The sequence below is a fragment of the Pholcus phalangioides genome, unplaced genomic scaffold (genome assembly GCF_987345545.1).
Source record: "Pholcus phalangioides strain wild (caught in Gottingen) unplaced genomic scaffold, Ppha-v1.0 ptg000024l_1, whole genome shotgun sequence".
In the NCBI taxonomy this organism is placed as follows: Eukaryota; Metazoa; Arthropoda; class Arachnida; order Araneae; family Pholcidae; genus Pholcus; species Pholcus phalangioides.
The window spans coordinates 31,447,892-31,464,109 of record NW_028301616.1 but is presented as its reverse complement, the minus strand read 5'-3'; the positions used below and the strand labels follow the sequence as shown (position 1 = coordinate 31,464,109).

Sequence of the window (16,218 nt, the reverse complement as noted above, 5' to 3'; positions counted from 1 at the left end):
TAAAGTCGAACTTTAAAAGTAAGTTCGTACTCACCATATTTCTTACTCAAAACTTGCGCAATCCTTGAAATCACTGCTTGAGGTCAAAAGCAAAAATTCTACAGTGAGAGGAAAAGCAACCCCACAAATTCGTGGCACCAGGGTCTGAAAGGGTTAGAATAAATTTATGATTGTTTTCGTTTATTCCATATTTAGAATGATTGTTTTCACCCGTTGAAGAAAGGAATATTTTTTTGTTTTTTCCGTTTCAAACGTTCATTGCTGTTGTTCTTATACATGATCCAACACTTTTTGCCACGGGTTCTAATTATATTGAATTATAGCTGATTTAATTATATCTATCGTATTGAATTGTATGTTATTTATATATTACGGGAAATTTTTCCTTATTGGACAGGTGTGAAGAGTTGAGTCCCTCAAGGAAGTGTCATTGAGCCCATACCTACCTTTCTTTTTTTTTACTTCTTATCGATAAACTCGATCAGGGTATCGATGGGATTGCTAGTGAATTCGCATACGTGAAGCTAATAGGGGAAGGGGGGGGGGGTTTGTCGTTAATCCAAGCGATAAGGAGATGATTCGGATGAACTTGCATATGATTGCTGCTCGGGTTAACGAATGGAGCATGACCTTTAGTGTTGATAAGCACATGGTCGCTCATTTTGGTTCGAAAAACCTACGTTTCTTTTAGGATTTGAATGGCTATCCCGGATGCAGCGAAGGTCACCGATTTGGGAATTCTCATTGACGAGCGGCTTAGGTTTCCTGGACATTGTTTAGCGGTGGTCAAAAAATCGAATAGAATGCTTTCATTTTAGTTTCATTCTTAAAAAAGTTCTCTTCACGTTCTCCTCGAGTCATTCTTCCGCTTTTCCGAGACTTAGTTCGTCCTGGACTGGAGTATGCTGTAAGGTTTTGGAGACCATACCTACAGAGGGACATAGACTTGGTTGAAGGGGTGCATAGAAGTGCTGCTACGCGTGCTCTTGTTAGTACACAAGGATTAAGCTTTGACGGCTAACTTGATTTCTTGAATATGAGTTACTCACCCCGACCTTATGACAAATCATACGGAAGTTCCCCGAAGGGAGCATTTATTATCTCAATTGAACAAAAAGAAAGAAAATTACATCCTACTCCAGGGAGCACCATAGGCCCCCGAGGTTAACAATTTAGATTACATTACAATTATAATAGAATTACAGCTTACATAACAAATTACGTAATAAGTTTAAATTTACGTTAACAATACAATAAATCACAGCTTATCTTATACCTCTGCAGCACCATTAACGTGACGCGAGCAGGAATTTGATGCTCCCGAGGTTATTACATTAAGATACTATCTATACGTCATTATTATTCTTTCCTACATATAACTTGCTTTTTAAAAATATACATTAATATACATGCGTCTTCGAAATATTGAATATGTGATCCATTCATATTATTAGCATCGACTGGAACTGACTGACGCAAACCAGTTCGAAATAATATAAATTTATTTAAGAATATGTCATGAATAAATGAAATTCCTCAAAGGACAAAATTTTAGCGTGTTGTTTGTCACTATTCACTCAAAACTTGCTATATGCATGTTGCTGTATACCGATAACCTTTATACATGTTATCCTGTAGCCATATATATCTTCATTTGAGTTAAATTCAAAACATGTTATTACAAACTGTTGATATACAGGGTGTTTCAAAAAGAATAATCCAATTAAAAAAATAATAACTATTCAGCTTTTAATCCGTTTTGATCGAATAACGTATAGGTAGAAAGAGGGAAATCTCGAGTTTCACGCAGTTGCCGACAGGTAGCGCTAACGCTTTTCCCTCGGCCACCACTTCAGTGATTGCCAAGATGGCGACTGTACAACAGAAATCGTTTTGTGTTCTAAGTTTCACGAAGTGTGAGTCCGTAACAACTGTTCATCGTGCTTTTCTTCGACAATACCCTGGCGTTGAACTTCCTACCGCTCAGAGCATTAGGCGATGGTATAAACAATTCCGAGACACGGGTTGCCTGTATAAAAGGGAAATTTCCTGGCCGTCCCCGCATGTCAGACGAAAATGTGGAGTGCATCCGACAGAGTTTCGCACGTAGTCCACAGAAATCCATTCGAAGTTGATGCAAACATGCTCGCAAAAGTTTGGGACGAATTTGACTACCGTGTACACATATGCCGTGCATCCTAAGGTGGACATATTGAGCACCTTTAATTTGGCTTGTAAAAAACCTTATGATTGGTCCGACAATTAATATAAAATTAATCTTAAGTGTCTATGTGTTCAGTATTTTTCGTACTATACGCATTTCAAATCGGGTGATTCTTTTTGAAACACCCTGTATTATTAACATTTTGAACAAACGCACATGCCGATTATTTGGATAAGAAAGAGGGATGCATAAACATTTTATAATGCAAATGAAGCGAAAATCACCGCAATACGACAATTTATAAATACTTTTATAAATAGTTTTTTTATTACCAATATTCTTCAATCTATTTGTTTCGGGAACATTTCATTCTGTTCCTAAGTATCTTTGTATTGCCAATTCCATTAACACTAGAAAGAAGGGTTCTTGTTTTTGGTTTTCAATCAGTACCGCAATTGGAATGTTAATTGTTCGTGAAGTTCATCTTCTTCCTCTTGCTTTCGCAGTATTCGCATAGATATAGCTATAAGGTGTTGGATGGTGCCACTACCTTTGTTGCAGAAAATACACATCGGGGACTTTTTTCTCATAAAACCTAGCTTGAGCTATTTCTGTGGCACCATTCAGGGCCGTCTTAAGAGCATCATGGCCCCCCCCCCCCGGGACAAGCGATTTTTCTGAGGCCCTACTGGTAAATTTTAGAAAATTTCAACCAGATCTCATTTTTGTTGGGGGTCCCTCTTCTCTGGAGGCCCCGGGCCGTGCCCGAGTGGGCCCATGCGTCAAGACGGCGCTGGCACCATGTTGTGTGAGTAACTGATTTATATAGAAGTCTTGTTGAACTCTTGTGGTACTAATCTTAGGAGTGGTCGTAGTGACGGACTCGCATCGCGAGGATCCGGGTTCGAACCCCACCGTCGCCTCAGTGGTGGATGGCTGAAGTTGGTTTCCTGTGGTTCCCAACTTCGAGGCGGAAATGCGAGCCGATCTCCCCATTAAAAAGTCTCGCCACAGAGAACAAAAGAGAACAACGCCACAGAGGCCTACAACGATAAATCATTCAATCATTACACTTCACTCATATTTTGAAAAACTGGTGGCAGATGGCAGCATTGCACACAACGAGCATTGCACAGAAACAAACTTCACGTCAGGTTTCACCTCACGTACACGCGTATTCCAGCATGTACCAGTTCGTTAGAGGTTCCGCAGAGTAATATGGACGAGGTGCATGTGTGGGTTTAGTAGTAGGAAGATATCATATGTGATCCTTCCTTCATTATCCAGGAATTCCCTGAGCTATCATCCCAGTATTCTTGCCACTCTTTGAGGAGAATGTCTGACAATTTTTTCCAATGTTCTTTTGTTTCCACGGTAGTACGTGCACGAAGATTTCTTGAATATGTTTACTTTGGATGGGGGCGCAGACGGCGGGGAGGGGGGATATGATCGAAGTGTTTAAAATTTTCAACGGGATGGATAGGATGGACCATCCCATCAATCAACATCATCAATCCAATCCAATCATCGCCAATCAACTGCTTCGACAAGGGAACACCGCTATCGTGTAGTAAAGGACAACTCCATGTTGTGGTGTCGCAAGGAATTTTTCCTTTAATAGGGTTGTCAATGAATGGAATAACTTGCCTCCAGCGGGGTCATGAATTCTAACACAATTTTCAAAAAAGAAGTAGGAGAAACATAGTGGGATAAATCGAGAAGCTATCCATACTTATAGAATAAGACAACCGTAATCTTTTTATGGGCTTAATAATATATATTATATATATCATTAATTATTAGTTTTTTTTTTCTTTCGTGATATATGCTTTAAAATTGAGTTGCTGTAGTTTGGTTGCACTGTATTTGACATCTATATTCAGCCACCTCGCTGGGCAATTTTCTTGTTGTGTGTCGCTTTTGTGTTTGTATTTAATCAGTAATAAATAATCAACTTGAAAAATGACGAACTAAGCCTCGAAAAAGCGGAAGAATGACTTTAGGAGAACGCGAAGAGACCTTTTTGAAAATGAGGTCTCTTCGCGTTCTCCTAAAGTCATACTTCCGCTTTTTCGATGCTTATTTCGTCCTGGACTGGAGTATGCTGTAAGGTTTTGGAGACCATACCTACAGAGGGACATAGACTTGGTTGAAGGGGTGCAGAGAAGAGCTACGCGTGTCCTTATTGGCACACAGGGCTTGAGTTATGAAGAGAGACTTCATTTTTGAATATGTTTACATTGGATGAACGCAGGCGTCGAGGAGATATGATCGAAGTGTTCAAAATTTTCAATGGGATGGATAAGATGGACCATGAACTTTTAGTACACCGCCAATCGACTGCTTTCACAAGGGGACACCAGTATCGATCGGTGAGGGACAATGCAAGGTTATGGTGCCGCAGGGAATTTTTCTCTAATAGGGTTGTTAATAAATGGAATAGCTTACCCCCGGAGGTAGTAAATTGTAACACAATTGACACGTTTATAAAGAAATACGATAAACATGTTGGGGTAAATCGAGAAGCTATCCATTCTTAGAATAAGACAACCATAAATATTCTTTATGGGCATTGTATAATATTTTATCATGTATATATATATTGTTTATAATTTGTGTTAATTGCATTTTTAATTGGGTTGCTGTATTTTTGAAATATATGACAACCATATTTTTATGCGCATCTTTTTATCAGCCACCTCGTTGGGCATTTTGTCTGTTGTGGCGTTGTATTTATATTTGTATTTGTATTTGTAAAATGTTTAATGAGAAAAAGAAAATTATATTTCGTGTTATCAACTGCCTTCTTATTTATTTCTGTATATCTTATCTATAGAACATTTTATACGCATTTAAAGTTTACGGAACAAATTTTGATATTAAGTACATTTCTTATTGAAAATTGGCATTATGTTTTTGTATCAAAATCAACTTTTTTAAAATTAAAAAAAAAAAAAACATATAAAAAAATGAGGGGGATTCGACTTAATAGAATTATATTATTCTTTTCTAAAACAAACTAAATTACAAGATTCATTGCTTATTCTTTCTGAAATGATAAAAAAAATTAAGTTATTAAGATCTGTATACACACATATATATATATACTGATGAAATTCATAAATTTCTTAATACCTAAAGATTGTAACCACTAAAAAATTAATTGGAATTACATGATTCGTTTTTTCTCAGAAATGATTTCGTCAACGGTGTCTAAATAAATAAATTAATTAATTGTTCCGGGTAATTGAAATTATTTATTTTCAAGAAATTTTTTTTTTTTGCCCCTTTTTTTCACATTTTGTTTTTATTTTGGTCCGAAATTTGAATTTAAAAACAAAAATCATAAATTTTTTAGAATTTTCATTTTTGTTATTTTTAAGAATAAAAATAAATTATTTAAGAAAAAAAAATCATATTTAAAAGATTTAAAACAAAACTCACAAAGAGCGAGAGATTTGCATGCCTTAAAAAAGAGAAAATTGGAGTTAGGGTGACTTTTCCCTGTTCCAACCCGGTTCTTCGTATTCTGTTCGAAGATATGGCTGCTTGCTGTGCCTTGTGATGGACTTTGGACATAAACAAGCTACTACTAGGAAACTTCTCTATTATGTCATGCCACAGGGATAATCACTTACATCAACTGCTACAGCGTCGATCTGGCCACGAAGATCCAGAATTTCTTTACGGCCGCTAAGTTGCTGGCCATCGCCATCATCGTTGTCGGTGGAACGATCAAGCTCTTAGAAGGTAATACTTTATTTCATACTTTGATTCTTTATCAGCTCGTGTTGATCCTTGTAGACAGGGGATAGTGGCTGAGGATTGGATTGAAAATTATGTAGTTTGCCGGAAGGGGAGGGGGGGGGAAATATCCAGTATTACGTATCATGAAAATTCAAGAATCTGCTATTTTCACTTGAAAATATGGAAGACAGTATAGCACGGAACAAGCTTAACTCTGACAACATAAAACTAGACCTTAATGGGGGAGGGGGGGGGGGGCAGGGGCGTAGCCAGAAATTTCGTTCGGGGGGACCAAAGTGACAGAAGAATGGATTTGGCCATCTTTTTCCCTTTTTTCGGTCATTTTCTCACATTTCGGGGGGGGGGGGGGGGACCAGACCATCAAGTCCCCCCCCCTCGTTACGCCCTTGGGGAGGGGGGAAGAATCTTCGCCCCTCACCAATCAGTGGAGAGTTCTTTTTACTGAATGTTTTGGTAACCTTGTTAGAGAGATGGACTACCATCTCTTTTTCTAAATTCTTGGTGATTTTCAAAAGCTTCTCTTTCACCCCGCTATCGGGATTTTCTAGCGGTTGTTATGAAGCGATGCCTCAACTAACGAACTCTTCGGCTTGCGAATTTTTGGGTCTACGAAGATTTTTTTTTCGTGATTTTTCTGCCTCGGCTTACGAATACGGATTCGGCTAACGAACATTTTCGTTGACATGGATGCACGCGCTGACATGAAAAAGCTGAGTCGTGAGCTAAATTTTAGCGCCAGTCATCACACACGCATCGGAATCTGTCACTCGAGCCTGATTAACTTTCATGTAAAATGAAAGATTCAGCTAATAGAAAATGCATTAAAAAAGAGCCTAGACTTTGTTGTTTTCAGATCACACGTTCTTTCAGTGTAAGATTCTTAGCATCAAACTGAACATTCTAGGAAGCGTATATTTTTCATCTGTATGTATCACACACAGAACTGAGCTGCCCAATTCATAAATGGGTGGGAACACCTACGAACTCGATTGGGTCATGTCAACATGTTTTAGCATGACTAAAGCTGCTGTTGGTTGTGTACATAGTGCAAAATAAAAGATCTTCAATATCCCATTTTCCTGTAAATTCTAATTTATCCAATTTTGAAGGTATTCATTTTATCCTTCGTTCAGTTTTGCCTTTTTTATAGACTTCTTGGTGTTTTTAAAAAAACTTCATCACACAACTTAGAAACACATCTTTAAATTTTTGGGCATTACAGGTACAAACTAAACGAATCTCCATAAAAACCTATGAGAAATCGCGTTTTGGCTAACGAACGTCATTCCGGAACGAATTATCTTCGCCAGTATAGGTATCACTGTATTTATTGACTGATATTTCAGGCTAGACGCCAGCAGCGCCGATCAACAATCGCACCAAACATTAGCATACAAAGACTCTCTTAATCACTTCACGCAGAAGCTTTTGACAGGAAATTTAGATTTATCTCTACTTACGACGAATCGGCGATAAATCTGGTTACCTTGTGCCAACCTAACCACACGTTAGAAAAAAAAGAAGGGGGAGAAAAATATTAAATGAAAAAGTAAAATATATAAGAGAGTTTTTTAGTCCTCTTTTCACCCTCACTCTACATGTTTTCTTTCGCTCTTATAGCCATACAGTAGAAAAGTACATTATATATGTGAAAAAAAAAAATCATTCACAGGAGTATAGAAAGAAAGGAGGGAAAAAAAAGAGCAACTTCCGTAGAGATGGGTTACTATAAAGCTTCGCGATGGTGAAAATAGAGGAAAGAAAACACTCAGAACTTGTTTTTGAACTTATTCCCCTGGTGTGTGGACGTAATATTATGCCCGTGATCGTAAAGAGGTTCATGTCTAGCCAACAAAATACGTTCAGGATAAACATATACACACCTAGAAACGCGATTTTACCAATTTCATTAGAAATTCCCAAGAAGAATGTTTACTACTGCTGTTAAGTAGTAGTAAATATCCAATGTCCAAAAAATTAACAGTATTTTATATTGGATTAGTAATGTTTGAATCTTCAACCCTTTGCAAGGGGGTAAGGTTGACTGTGCTAAGAGAAAATCTCAATTTTTTACTACAAAATAGATGTGGGGGCAAGGGGTCCTGCCAAAAATTCCGTCAAGCTGGCTTTTTCGAAGATGTGGGGGGGGGGGAACCATCCTTGAATATTGAGTGAAATATCATTCTTATACCCTTTTTCTGTTTTTCGTTCATATTTACCCCAAGCATGCTCGACCCATGACCCCACGGGCAAAGTGGGGCCTCCGGAGTCATCTGATGTGACCCGCGACCTCAAACCTAATATTGTAACGAGATCTCATTGTCATGAGGGCCCTATCTGCACTTAAGGTCCCCGGGCCATGCGTTAATGCGGCACTGGCAGTTCCACATCATTTAAGTGACCCGCGGCACATTTCCAGATCACTCAAGTGGCCCACGGCTTATTTAGATATCACTCGAGTGACACATGACGCAGTTCCAGAGCCTTACACCACGGCATATTTCTAGATCACTTTAAGCGGCCCGCGGTTTATTTAAACATCACTCAAGTGACCTGCAGCAATTTGCAGGTAAACATTCCACTCGGGATATCAGACTACTCTCTACCAAACTTACATCTCTCCCGTTCTTTCCTACGCCGCTGAAATCTGGGGCCCCCTACACCTCTAGTAATGTAGACAAACTCGAATCAATCCAAACTAAATCCACTCGATTTGTCCACGACTGCTGGTCATCTTTTGTTTCCGTGTCCGAAATTAAAAACGAACTTTACCTCCTCCTTCCACTCTCCACTCTTCGTCTCATTTCTCGATTAACCCTGTTATATAAGATTTTCCACGGTCATCTCAACTTTGATACTTCTAGTATCCTTGTCAAACCATCCTACATCTCCAGAACACTCGGTCATTCCCTTAAAATAAAACCTATATTTGCTTCTACTGACTGCTTTAAACACAGCTTCTTCCCTCATACCACTGGTGAATGGAACAAACTCCCCAGTTCTATTGTCGACTCTCCCTCTATATTACTAGTGTTTTGTTCAATATCAAACAATATCTTTGTTACTTTCAATCGCATCCTCTTGTATAGGCCCCAGGGCCAACAATATTGTATAAATAAAGTGCCGGAGAGGCAAATTTGATGCATTCCACACTAGGCCGATGCTACAAGCAATGCAACCTGCAAACTCGACACGAACTGGTTAAAAACCTGAATTTAAGGTTTTTCAACCGTTTCGAGTTGCAGGTTGTATCGCTTGTATTATCATTCCAGTGTATACCCCGATTTTTTGTGTAGGTGCATCGAATCATCCCGTATTTTACAGCATAGACAAATTTTCCCCATATTATTCGGCTCTTGAGAGAAACGATCGTTCCCATTACCACCCCTCCCTCTGGATCCGCGCTTGAAGGTATGGCAGTTGGCCATTCATCTAGCGCTACCGCTGCGTATCATCAAAGTTTTCCTTGAAGAACAACCCATCTTCTGCCATTTTCATCGATCATTACCGATTTAGCATTGTCGCGGAAATCGATACTGGATCGATAAAAACCGACGGAACCGTACTATCACGTGGTACACACGAAAGTCTGGACGTTGAGCTCAGTATAACTCACGTCACTAAAATTGTTTGTTGTCTTCCTGTCTGCGACAACAAATCAAAATGAGTTTGGTGGCGATTTGGTGGTCATGGATTTTGAGCCATCTTTTCCGATTCCGAATTTTTCTGAATTCAGCTCTACGCATTTCCATAATGTTTTTTGTACATGTAACCTTCCCAGGAACGACTGAGCCAGGAGGACAATTGCTCCTCCTCCCTTTTCTAAAGGAGAGGGAATCACAAAGGGACATTTTCTCTTGTGGTTTCAATACCACTACGCAACAAATTTTGAAAACTTTTTCTGCTTCCTGAAAAAGAATCAGGCAATTCCTGTGTAATTCGGTGTGCTGAACACGAATCTAACTATAAAAAAGCTGGATTATCTCCGGTTACCTTTGCAATCGCACATTTACTACGCACCGTATATATATAGTAGCACAATACAAATAAGTTGAAACACAATGGAAAAAATATAAATATGAAAAAAGCATAAATATATAGAAACCTCGCAAATATATACAGACACGATATCGATATACTTAAAAAAGAAACACAAGAAAAACACATAAAAACACAACAAAAATGCGTAGAAACACAAATGTACATAAATTACAGCACTATAGTTCATTCATTCTCAACATGGTAATATCTCGGGTCTAGGTCAATTCATCGCGGTCAGTTTGTCGCAGCATTAATTCGTCGTGCTACAAATTTGTCGCAGAGTCCGTTCATCGCGGTACAAATTTGTTGAAGAGTCATTTCGTCGCGATGTCAATTTGTCGCGACAAATTTAAATCGCTTTACATGTTTACTGTGATCTTATAAATAGGTTTTCGCTTTAGGCGAAAATTGAGAAAAGCGAGAGGTGCGGATTACCCGGTGAAAATTAAATTTTGAAAATTTATTTGTTCCCACTTTACTATCTTAGTGCGCCCCAACTCCCCCTCGCTGCGAGAAATGGAAATACCCGGCATAAAGCGAGAGGCGACTTATACGATTAAAATCAGATACTTTCAGGAGATACTGTAGTGGTAAATGTTGGTGAAAACTCTGGAGCCCATAGGCCGAATGCTCTTTTACACTTAAAAAAAGGCTCCATTGTAATTTGGGGAATATCATAAACACCGAATTTTTTCCAAAGATTATTGAAATTTTATCATAGAAAAAATGAATTTTTTAACATTTAAATTTTTTTAAATAATTAAATATTAATATGAATTGAAATTTTAATTTCGACGATCTTTTCGAAATGACGAAAAACTTATTTTTAGTGCACTTTTCATGTATCTCATGTATCTTATTTCAAGTATGACAAAAAAAAAAAAAAAAACCTCCGCATAAGATCGCGTGGAACACGTGCACAGCGAAGAATCGACGTTGCGACGAATTGACTCTGCGATAAACTTGTACCACGACAAATTGAGGCGCAATGAGTTGAGCGCAACAAGTTGAGTGCGACAAACTGACCGGCTACGTAATATCTCCGATAAAAAAGGCTAATAGAGCTTGTTCATGGTGATATTCATGTTCAAGCCCATTCGGAGTTGTGTATTTTCATATCGGCAATTTCATTGTTGTCTATAGACACCTCTCGTAAAGCACTTTTTAACACTTTCCACAGTGAAATCTTAAAGAAAGGCCGATAGGACATTTTTGGCGCAATATTCGTGCTCAGCAGATCAGAAGCATCCAGAATTATGTCATCCACAGATACCGCTTGTGAAGCACTTTTTTTTCATACTTTTACATCGCCACCTCGTTGGGCATTTTGCCTGTTGTGGCGTTGTATTTGTACATGGTAATATCTCAAAAACAAGAGCCAATAAAACTTTATGATGGTCATATTCGTGTTCAGATGGTCAAAATCGTTCGGAATTGTGTACGTTCATGTCGGACGCAATTTCGTTGTTGTCCAGTATAGCCTGTCACCTATCCAATAAATCTGGTGTGAAAATCCAATGGCTGTAGTACAGGAAAACCCACTTTACACGGGTGAATTTCTATCATTTCAAATATTCGAAAAAGTTCCCTTCCTCGAATAATTTTCAGGAGAAATTTACACAGGCCGTAATTTACACAGGAAAAATTTACACAGTAATAGCAATACTGTATTATATGTTAGGGAAGAAATATCTGATCATACGATTGTAAAAAATAAGCATTTACAAAAAATCGACATTTTTTTTTTTTTACCGTTATAAACCAGGGATAAATTAAATCCTAAATTTATGCGAGCCTTAAAACAAAGGTTCTGAACCTTTAGCACATTGCTGGCCTCTTCATTGGTTTCAAAACGAGTCGCGGGCGACTTGAGTGATCTGGAACTGTGCCAAGGGTCAATCAAGCCATCTATGAATGTACCGCTTAATACATTTTTACAAAATTAGGTTTGAGGTAGCGGCCACATCAGGTGACTCCGAGGGCCACATTTGGCAGGTCGCCATGGGTTGAGGATTGTGTGATTTAAAATTTAGAAAACATTGATGAGTAATATCCCCTCTGCTTTTTCCCCCCTCTATATTCAGGCCGAACTGAACATCTGTCCAGTGGATTCGAAGGATCTCATTGGAAGTTTTCGGACATCGCCGTGTCTTTCTATAGCGGTCTGTGGGCCTACGACGGATGGTTAGTGACACAATGTCAGTACAAGACTGATGCTACTTACACATTTATTTTATCTATAATTATATGTGTGATATACTCTGTATATGTATTTTTTTCATCTCACTGTCAGTTTCATAAGACAGAATTTGCAGCAAACAGAAAAATAGATGACGCAGCAAAAAAATCTCTTGAGATTTATTCACATATACACACACAAGGCTGTTTACAGGGTGGATACTATCAATCGCCCAATATTGCTCACGTGATTCCTTGTGAAAAACTAATATGGAAATGTGTCTTCACAGTTTTTTGGTACGACAAAAAATTCCAAAGTTATAACGCTTTAAAAATTGATTGCGTCACTTTCGAATCGTGCCAAATTCACTGAACGTGCACCGAAAGTATAACTTGGCGTTTTTGAAGCTGATAAAATTCTATTAATACTGAGAGAAATCGAGAAAGCTAAAGTTGTGTACAAACCTGTTTTTTTTCCCTTGCACTTTCCCTCAAAAGATTTGACCTAACAGTGAAGAAAAGAAAATTACCAAATTTGACAAAAGAGTGTTTGATTTTGGGGAAAAAAAATCAAATAAATCTCATTTGATTAAGAACTTACATTTGCAAATACAGTGCGCGAAGGTACATAACGACAAGGTTATGGCTCTACACAAAGAGGAAAAAGCTCCAATCGCGTGAAAGAAAAAAAACTGAACTTGACTTCTAACACGGTACTGAATATTTCAGTTCATTTTCAATTAGCTGCAGTTCGCTATAGGATGGACAAATTTACTTTCGATTGGGCGTTTGGTGCGTATCTAACTGTTACGAAACTAACACGTCACCAAAATTCAAAACGTTGTGATTCCCAAAATATTCGTCCGATCCTAAAACTAAAAACACTTTTTGTATTATTTTTTCACAAGGAATCGTGTGTGTAATTATTGGGTGGTCAATAGAGTCCTGCCTGTACACATAGCATTGAATACAAGTGTTCAATACTATGTATACAGTATTCATAGCATCAAAATTGTAAAAGGTGTTCCAAAGTATGAAGTGTTTCAAAAGTTTAGGCACAAATAAAATAAAAAAACCATTTTCCAGGTTTTTTTAAATCACACACAAAAACATTTTGCATATTTATAGAGTTACCTTTTAGCATAAGATCACTTCAAATGTATTCTTTTTCATGGATAATACCGGATTTTGTATGGTTTTTGGACGCAGAAAACGCTATGATGCCTTCATGGCTGCTTTCAGTTCCATGATAGTTCGGTAATCCTTCTCATTGTTAGTCACTGATTGGGGTAAGATAGCCAAATAGCTTCACACACTCTCTATTGGATTCAGGTCCGGGCTTAGGACTCACTAGTCCAAACAAGGCGAGTTGAGGTAGGAAACCGCTTTGTAGAAGTGGAAAGGTGCATTGGGGCACTATCTTGTTGAAATGCCCATTTATCCTTCCAATAATTATATCCCCAAATGTGAGCAGATTATGTTCACGAGTTTCCTGATCATTTTCAGACTCGTTCGAAAGACAAAATTGTTCGCCGAAGTAAAATGCTCTATTTCAGACTTTCCTTACCATTTGTCCCTTATAAACGTATGGACTTACAAGCCAAGTTTAATCTTTCGTTTTTAAAGGTTGATTTTTGATAGGGTGGGCGAACCATTTTTCTCAAAACAATGCTATCGACACACGGGGGTACGCGAGATTGACATTTGCAGGTGGCAACACCGGATTTGGAGGAGGAGAGCAGGCATTTCTTATTGAGAATTTTCAATTACTAACTTTAATAAGCATTTTAAATGAATGAAAATTGATTAATTTTTCATACAAAGGTTCAGGATTTACATTATTTTACAAAGATATTTAAAAATATTTTAAATTTTTTATCGTCTTGAAGGGGGCATGGGGCCCCCCCCCCGTGCTCCCCCTACCCTCCCTGCGTACGACTGTGGGTCGACAGCTTTGGTCTGAGGACGAATTGATGCAGTTTTGTGATCAACGCCATTTTTTATCTGACGCAGAGACAATATCTGACCAAATGTCATTCTTACAATTCATTTCACTGTGGTCATAGTTGTTGCAGGTGGCCTTCCACATCGTGATTTTGGCTTATAATCTATATTAATGGCTAGCACAGGGTAAATGCTTCATTTGGACCATTGTTAAGCATTCGAAATTTCTTCAACACCCCCCCCCCTCACGCCTTTCATTTTCAGCTTCCACAATTTACAAACCTCTGTTTTGTTTTTTCGATGACTTCGACATTTTTAATGATGAAATCAGTAATTCTGCTTTTATATTACACGTCTTACACGTAATCTTGACCGTCCAATCACACGCAACCATTAATTTGCGTAAAATGACGTTTGCGTCTAAACCTTTTGAAACACTTCATTCTTGGGAGCACCCTGTATATATTCATTTACATTTTAGAAATTTGATACCATGTTGTACTTATATTTGACACTCTGTATATGCAGCCTTGTATGCGTGTGTAAATGAATCTCGCGTGTCTAATAAATATTTCAATCTTGCTGCGTCATCTAGTTTTCTAGATGTTGCTATTTTCCCTAGTTTGTTGCAACTTTTCTTACTGTGCCTACTTTTGAAACAGCCCTTCCATGTATACCAGTGGATATATTTTTTTTCATCAAATTACTTTTTATTAATTTCGAGTTAACCTTTTTGCTGAAATATTTTTTTTCGCTTTCGGTGCGAAGAGGTAAATGAAGTAAGAATAAAAAATGTATATTCTATACATATGTTTTTATATATTCCACGTGATCCATTTTGATCTTATAATTGGATCGATTTTTATTTTCAAAAAATTATTGAAAAAGAATTTTATACTGTACGTCAGGGGTCTTCAGCAGTTAAGACATTGCAGAAAAAAAAGTTTCGTTGAAACCCGAGGGCCAACAATTTGCATTAGAACAGTGGCGTCTTAACGGGTTGTGGACCCAACTGGGTTCTTAGCTCCGAGTCAAACGGGAGGGAGGCATATATTATTCGAAAATTTTATTCATTCTCAGACTATTTTTTTTCATCGAAAATGAATCTTCATTAGTTCTGAAATTATTATTTTTTCATTGAATATGAGTTTTTTTTATCAATTCTGAATTTTTTTGATCATTTTTGTCGCACCACGGTCATTTTCTGCACACGAGGGCTAATTAGACCGGGACCTACAATTTATTTCCGATTCCGAACGGCAGGCTTGTTTCTTTATACTCGTCGAGAGGTTGGTGCGCTAACCCCTCGATGGGGGACTCCCTGCTGTAGCAATTTTTCCTGCGGTCATGTCGCCGTTTCCGTTGTACCCCTGTGTCAGGAAAATTTTCTGACAAGGATGAACCGGGGGAATCGAACTCGCGACACCTCTAAACATCCTTTGGTACTTCAGGAGAGTATCTTATCGACCTGGGCTACCGCTCCCCTGAATTTTCTTCATTAAATATGAATCTCTATTTATTCTTCATTAATTCCGAGATTATTTTTCCAATAATTCTGGTAATATTTTTCATTAATTGTGAATTATTATTAATTAAAGAATATTTTTTGTCTATTAATCCCCTGAGAGAAATTATTTCTTATTAATTCTGAAATTATTTCTTATTAATTCTGAAATTATTTCTTATTAATTCTGAAATTATTTCTTATTAATTCTGAAATTATTTCTTATTAATTCTGAAATTATTTCTTATTAATTCTGAAATTATTTCTTATTAATTCAATTCTGAAATTATTTCTTATTAATTCAATTCTGAAATTATTTCTTATTAATTCAATTCTGAAATTTTTTTTCACATTCTTTTCTAAAATGTTTGATTGCCTGGTTTAGCGAAGCGAGCATTTGTCATCCTTCTGCCGAAAAGCATAGAGCAAAGGTTTTTTATCTGTAAATAGAGTGAACTGACGTGCTTCGAGCATGTGTCGAAAATATTTGATGGAAGAATATGCAGCCAATAGTTCTCTGTCATATGCTCTATAGCGTGTTTCCAAAAGTAAATTTGAAATAACGTCTTTCACCAATTTTAGAATACATTTTTTTATTGAGGTTTTGTTTTCTCATAAT

The 16,218-nt window shown here is 37.6% G+C and overlaps 1 protein-coding gene across 3 annotated transcripts in view; it reads left to right on the top strand.

Moving 5' to 3' along the window:
- sbm (L-type amino acid transporter sobremesa) overlaps positions 1-16,218 on the top strand; it is a 68,855-nt gene that overhangs the window by 44,454 nt on the left and 8,183 nt on the right. For all 3 annotated transcript variants that reach the window (XM_089251233.1, XM_089251234.1, XM_089251235.1), the window contains 2 exons: positions 5,789-5,914; positions 12,058-12,157. In XM_089251233.1, the coding sequence (XP_089107359.1) occupies positions 5,789-5,914; positions 12,058-12,157 (226 nt within the window). The remainder of the gene's footprint in view (positions 1-5,788; positions 5,915-12,057; positions 12,158-16,218) is intronic.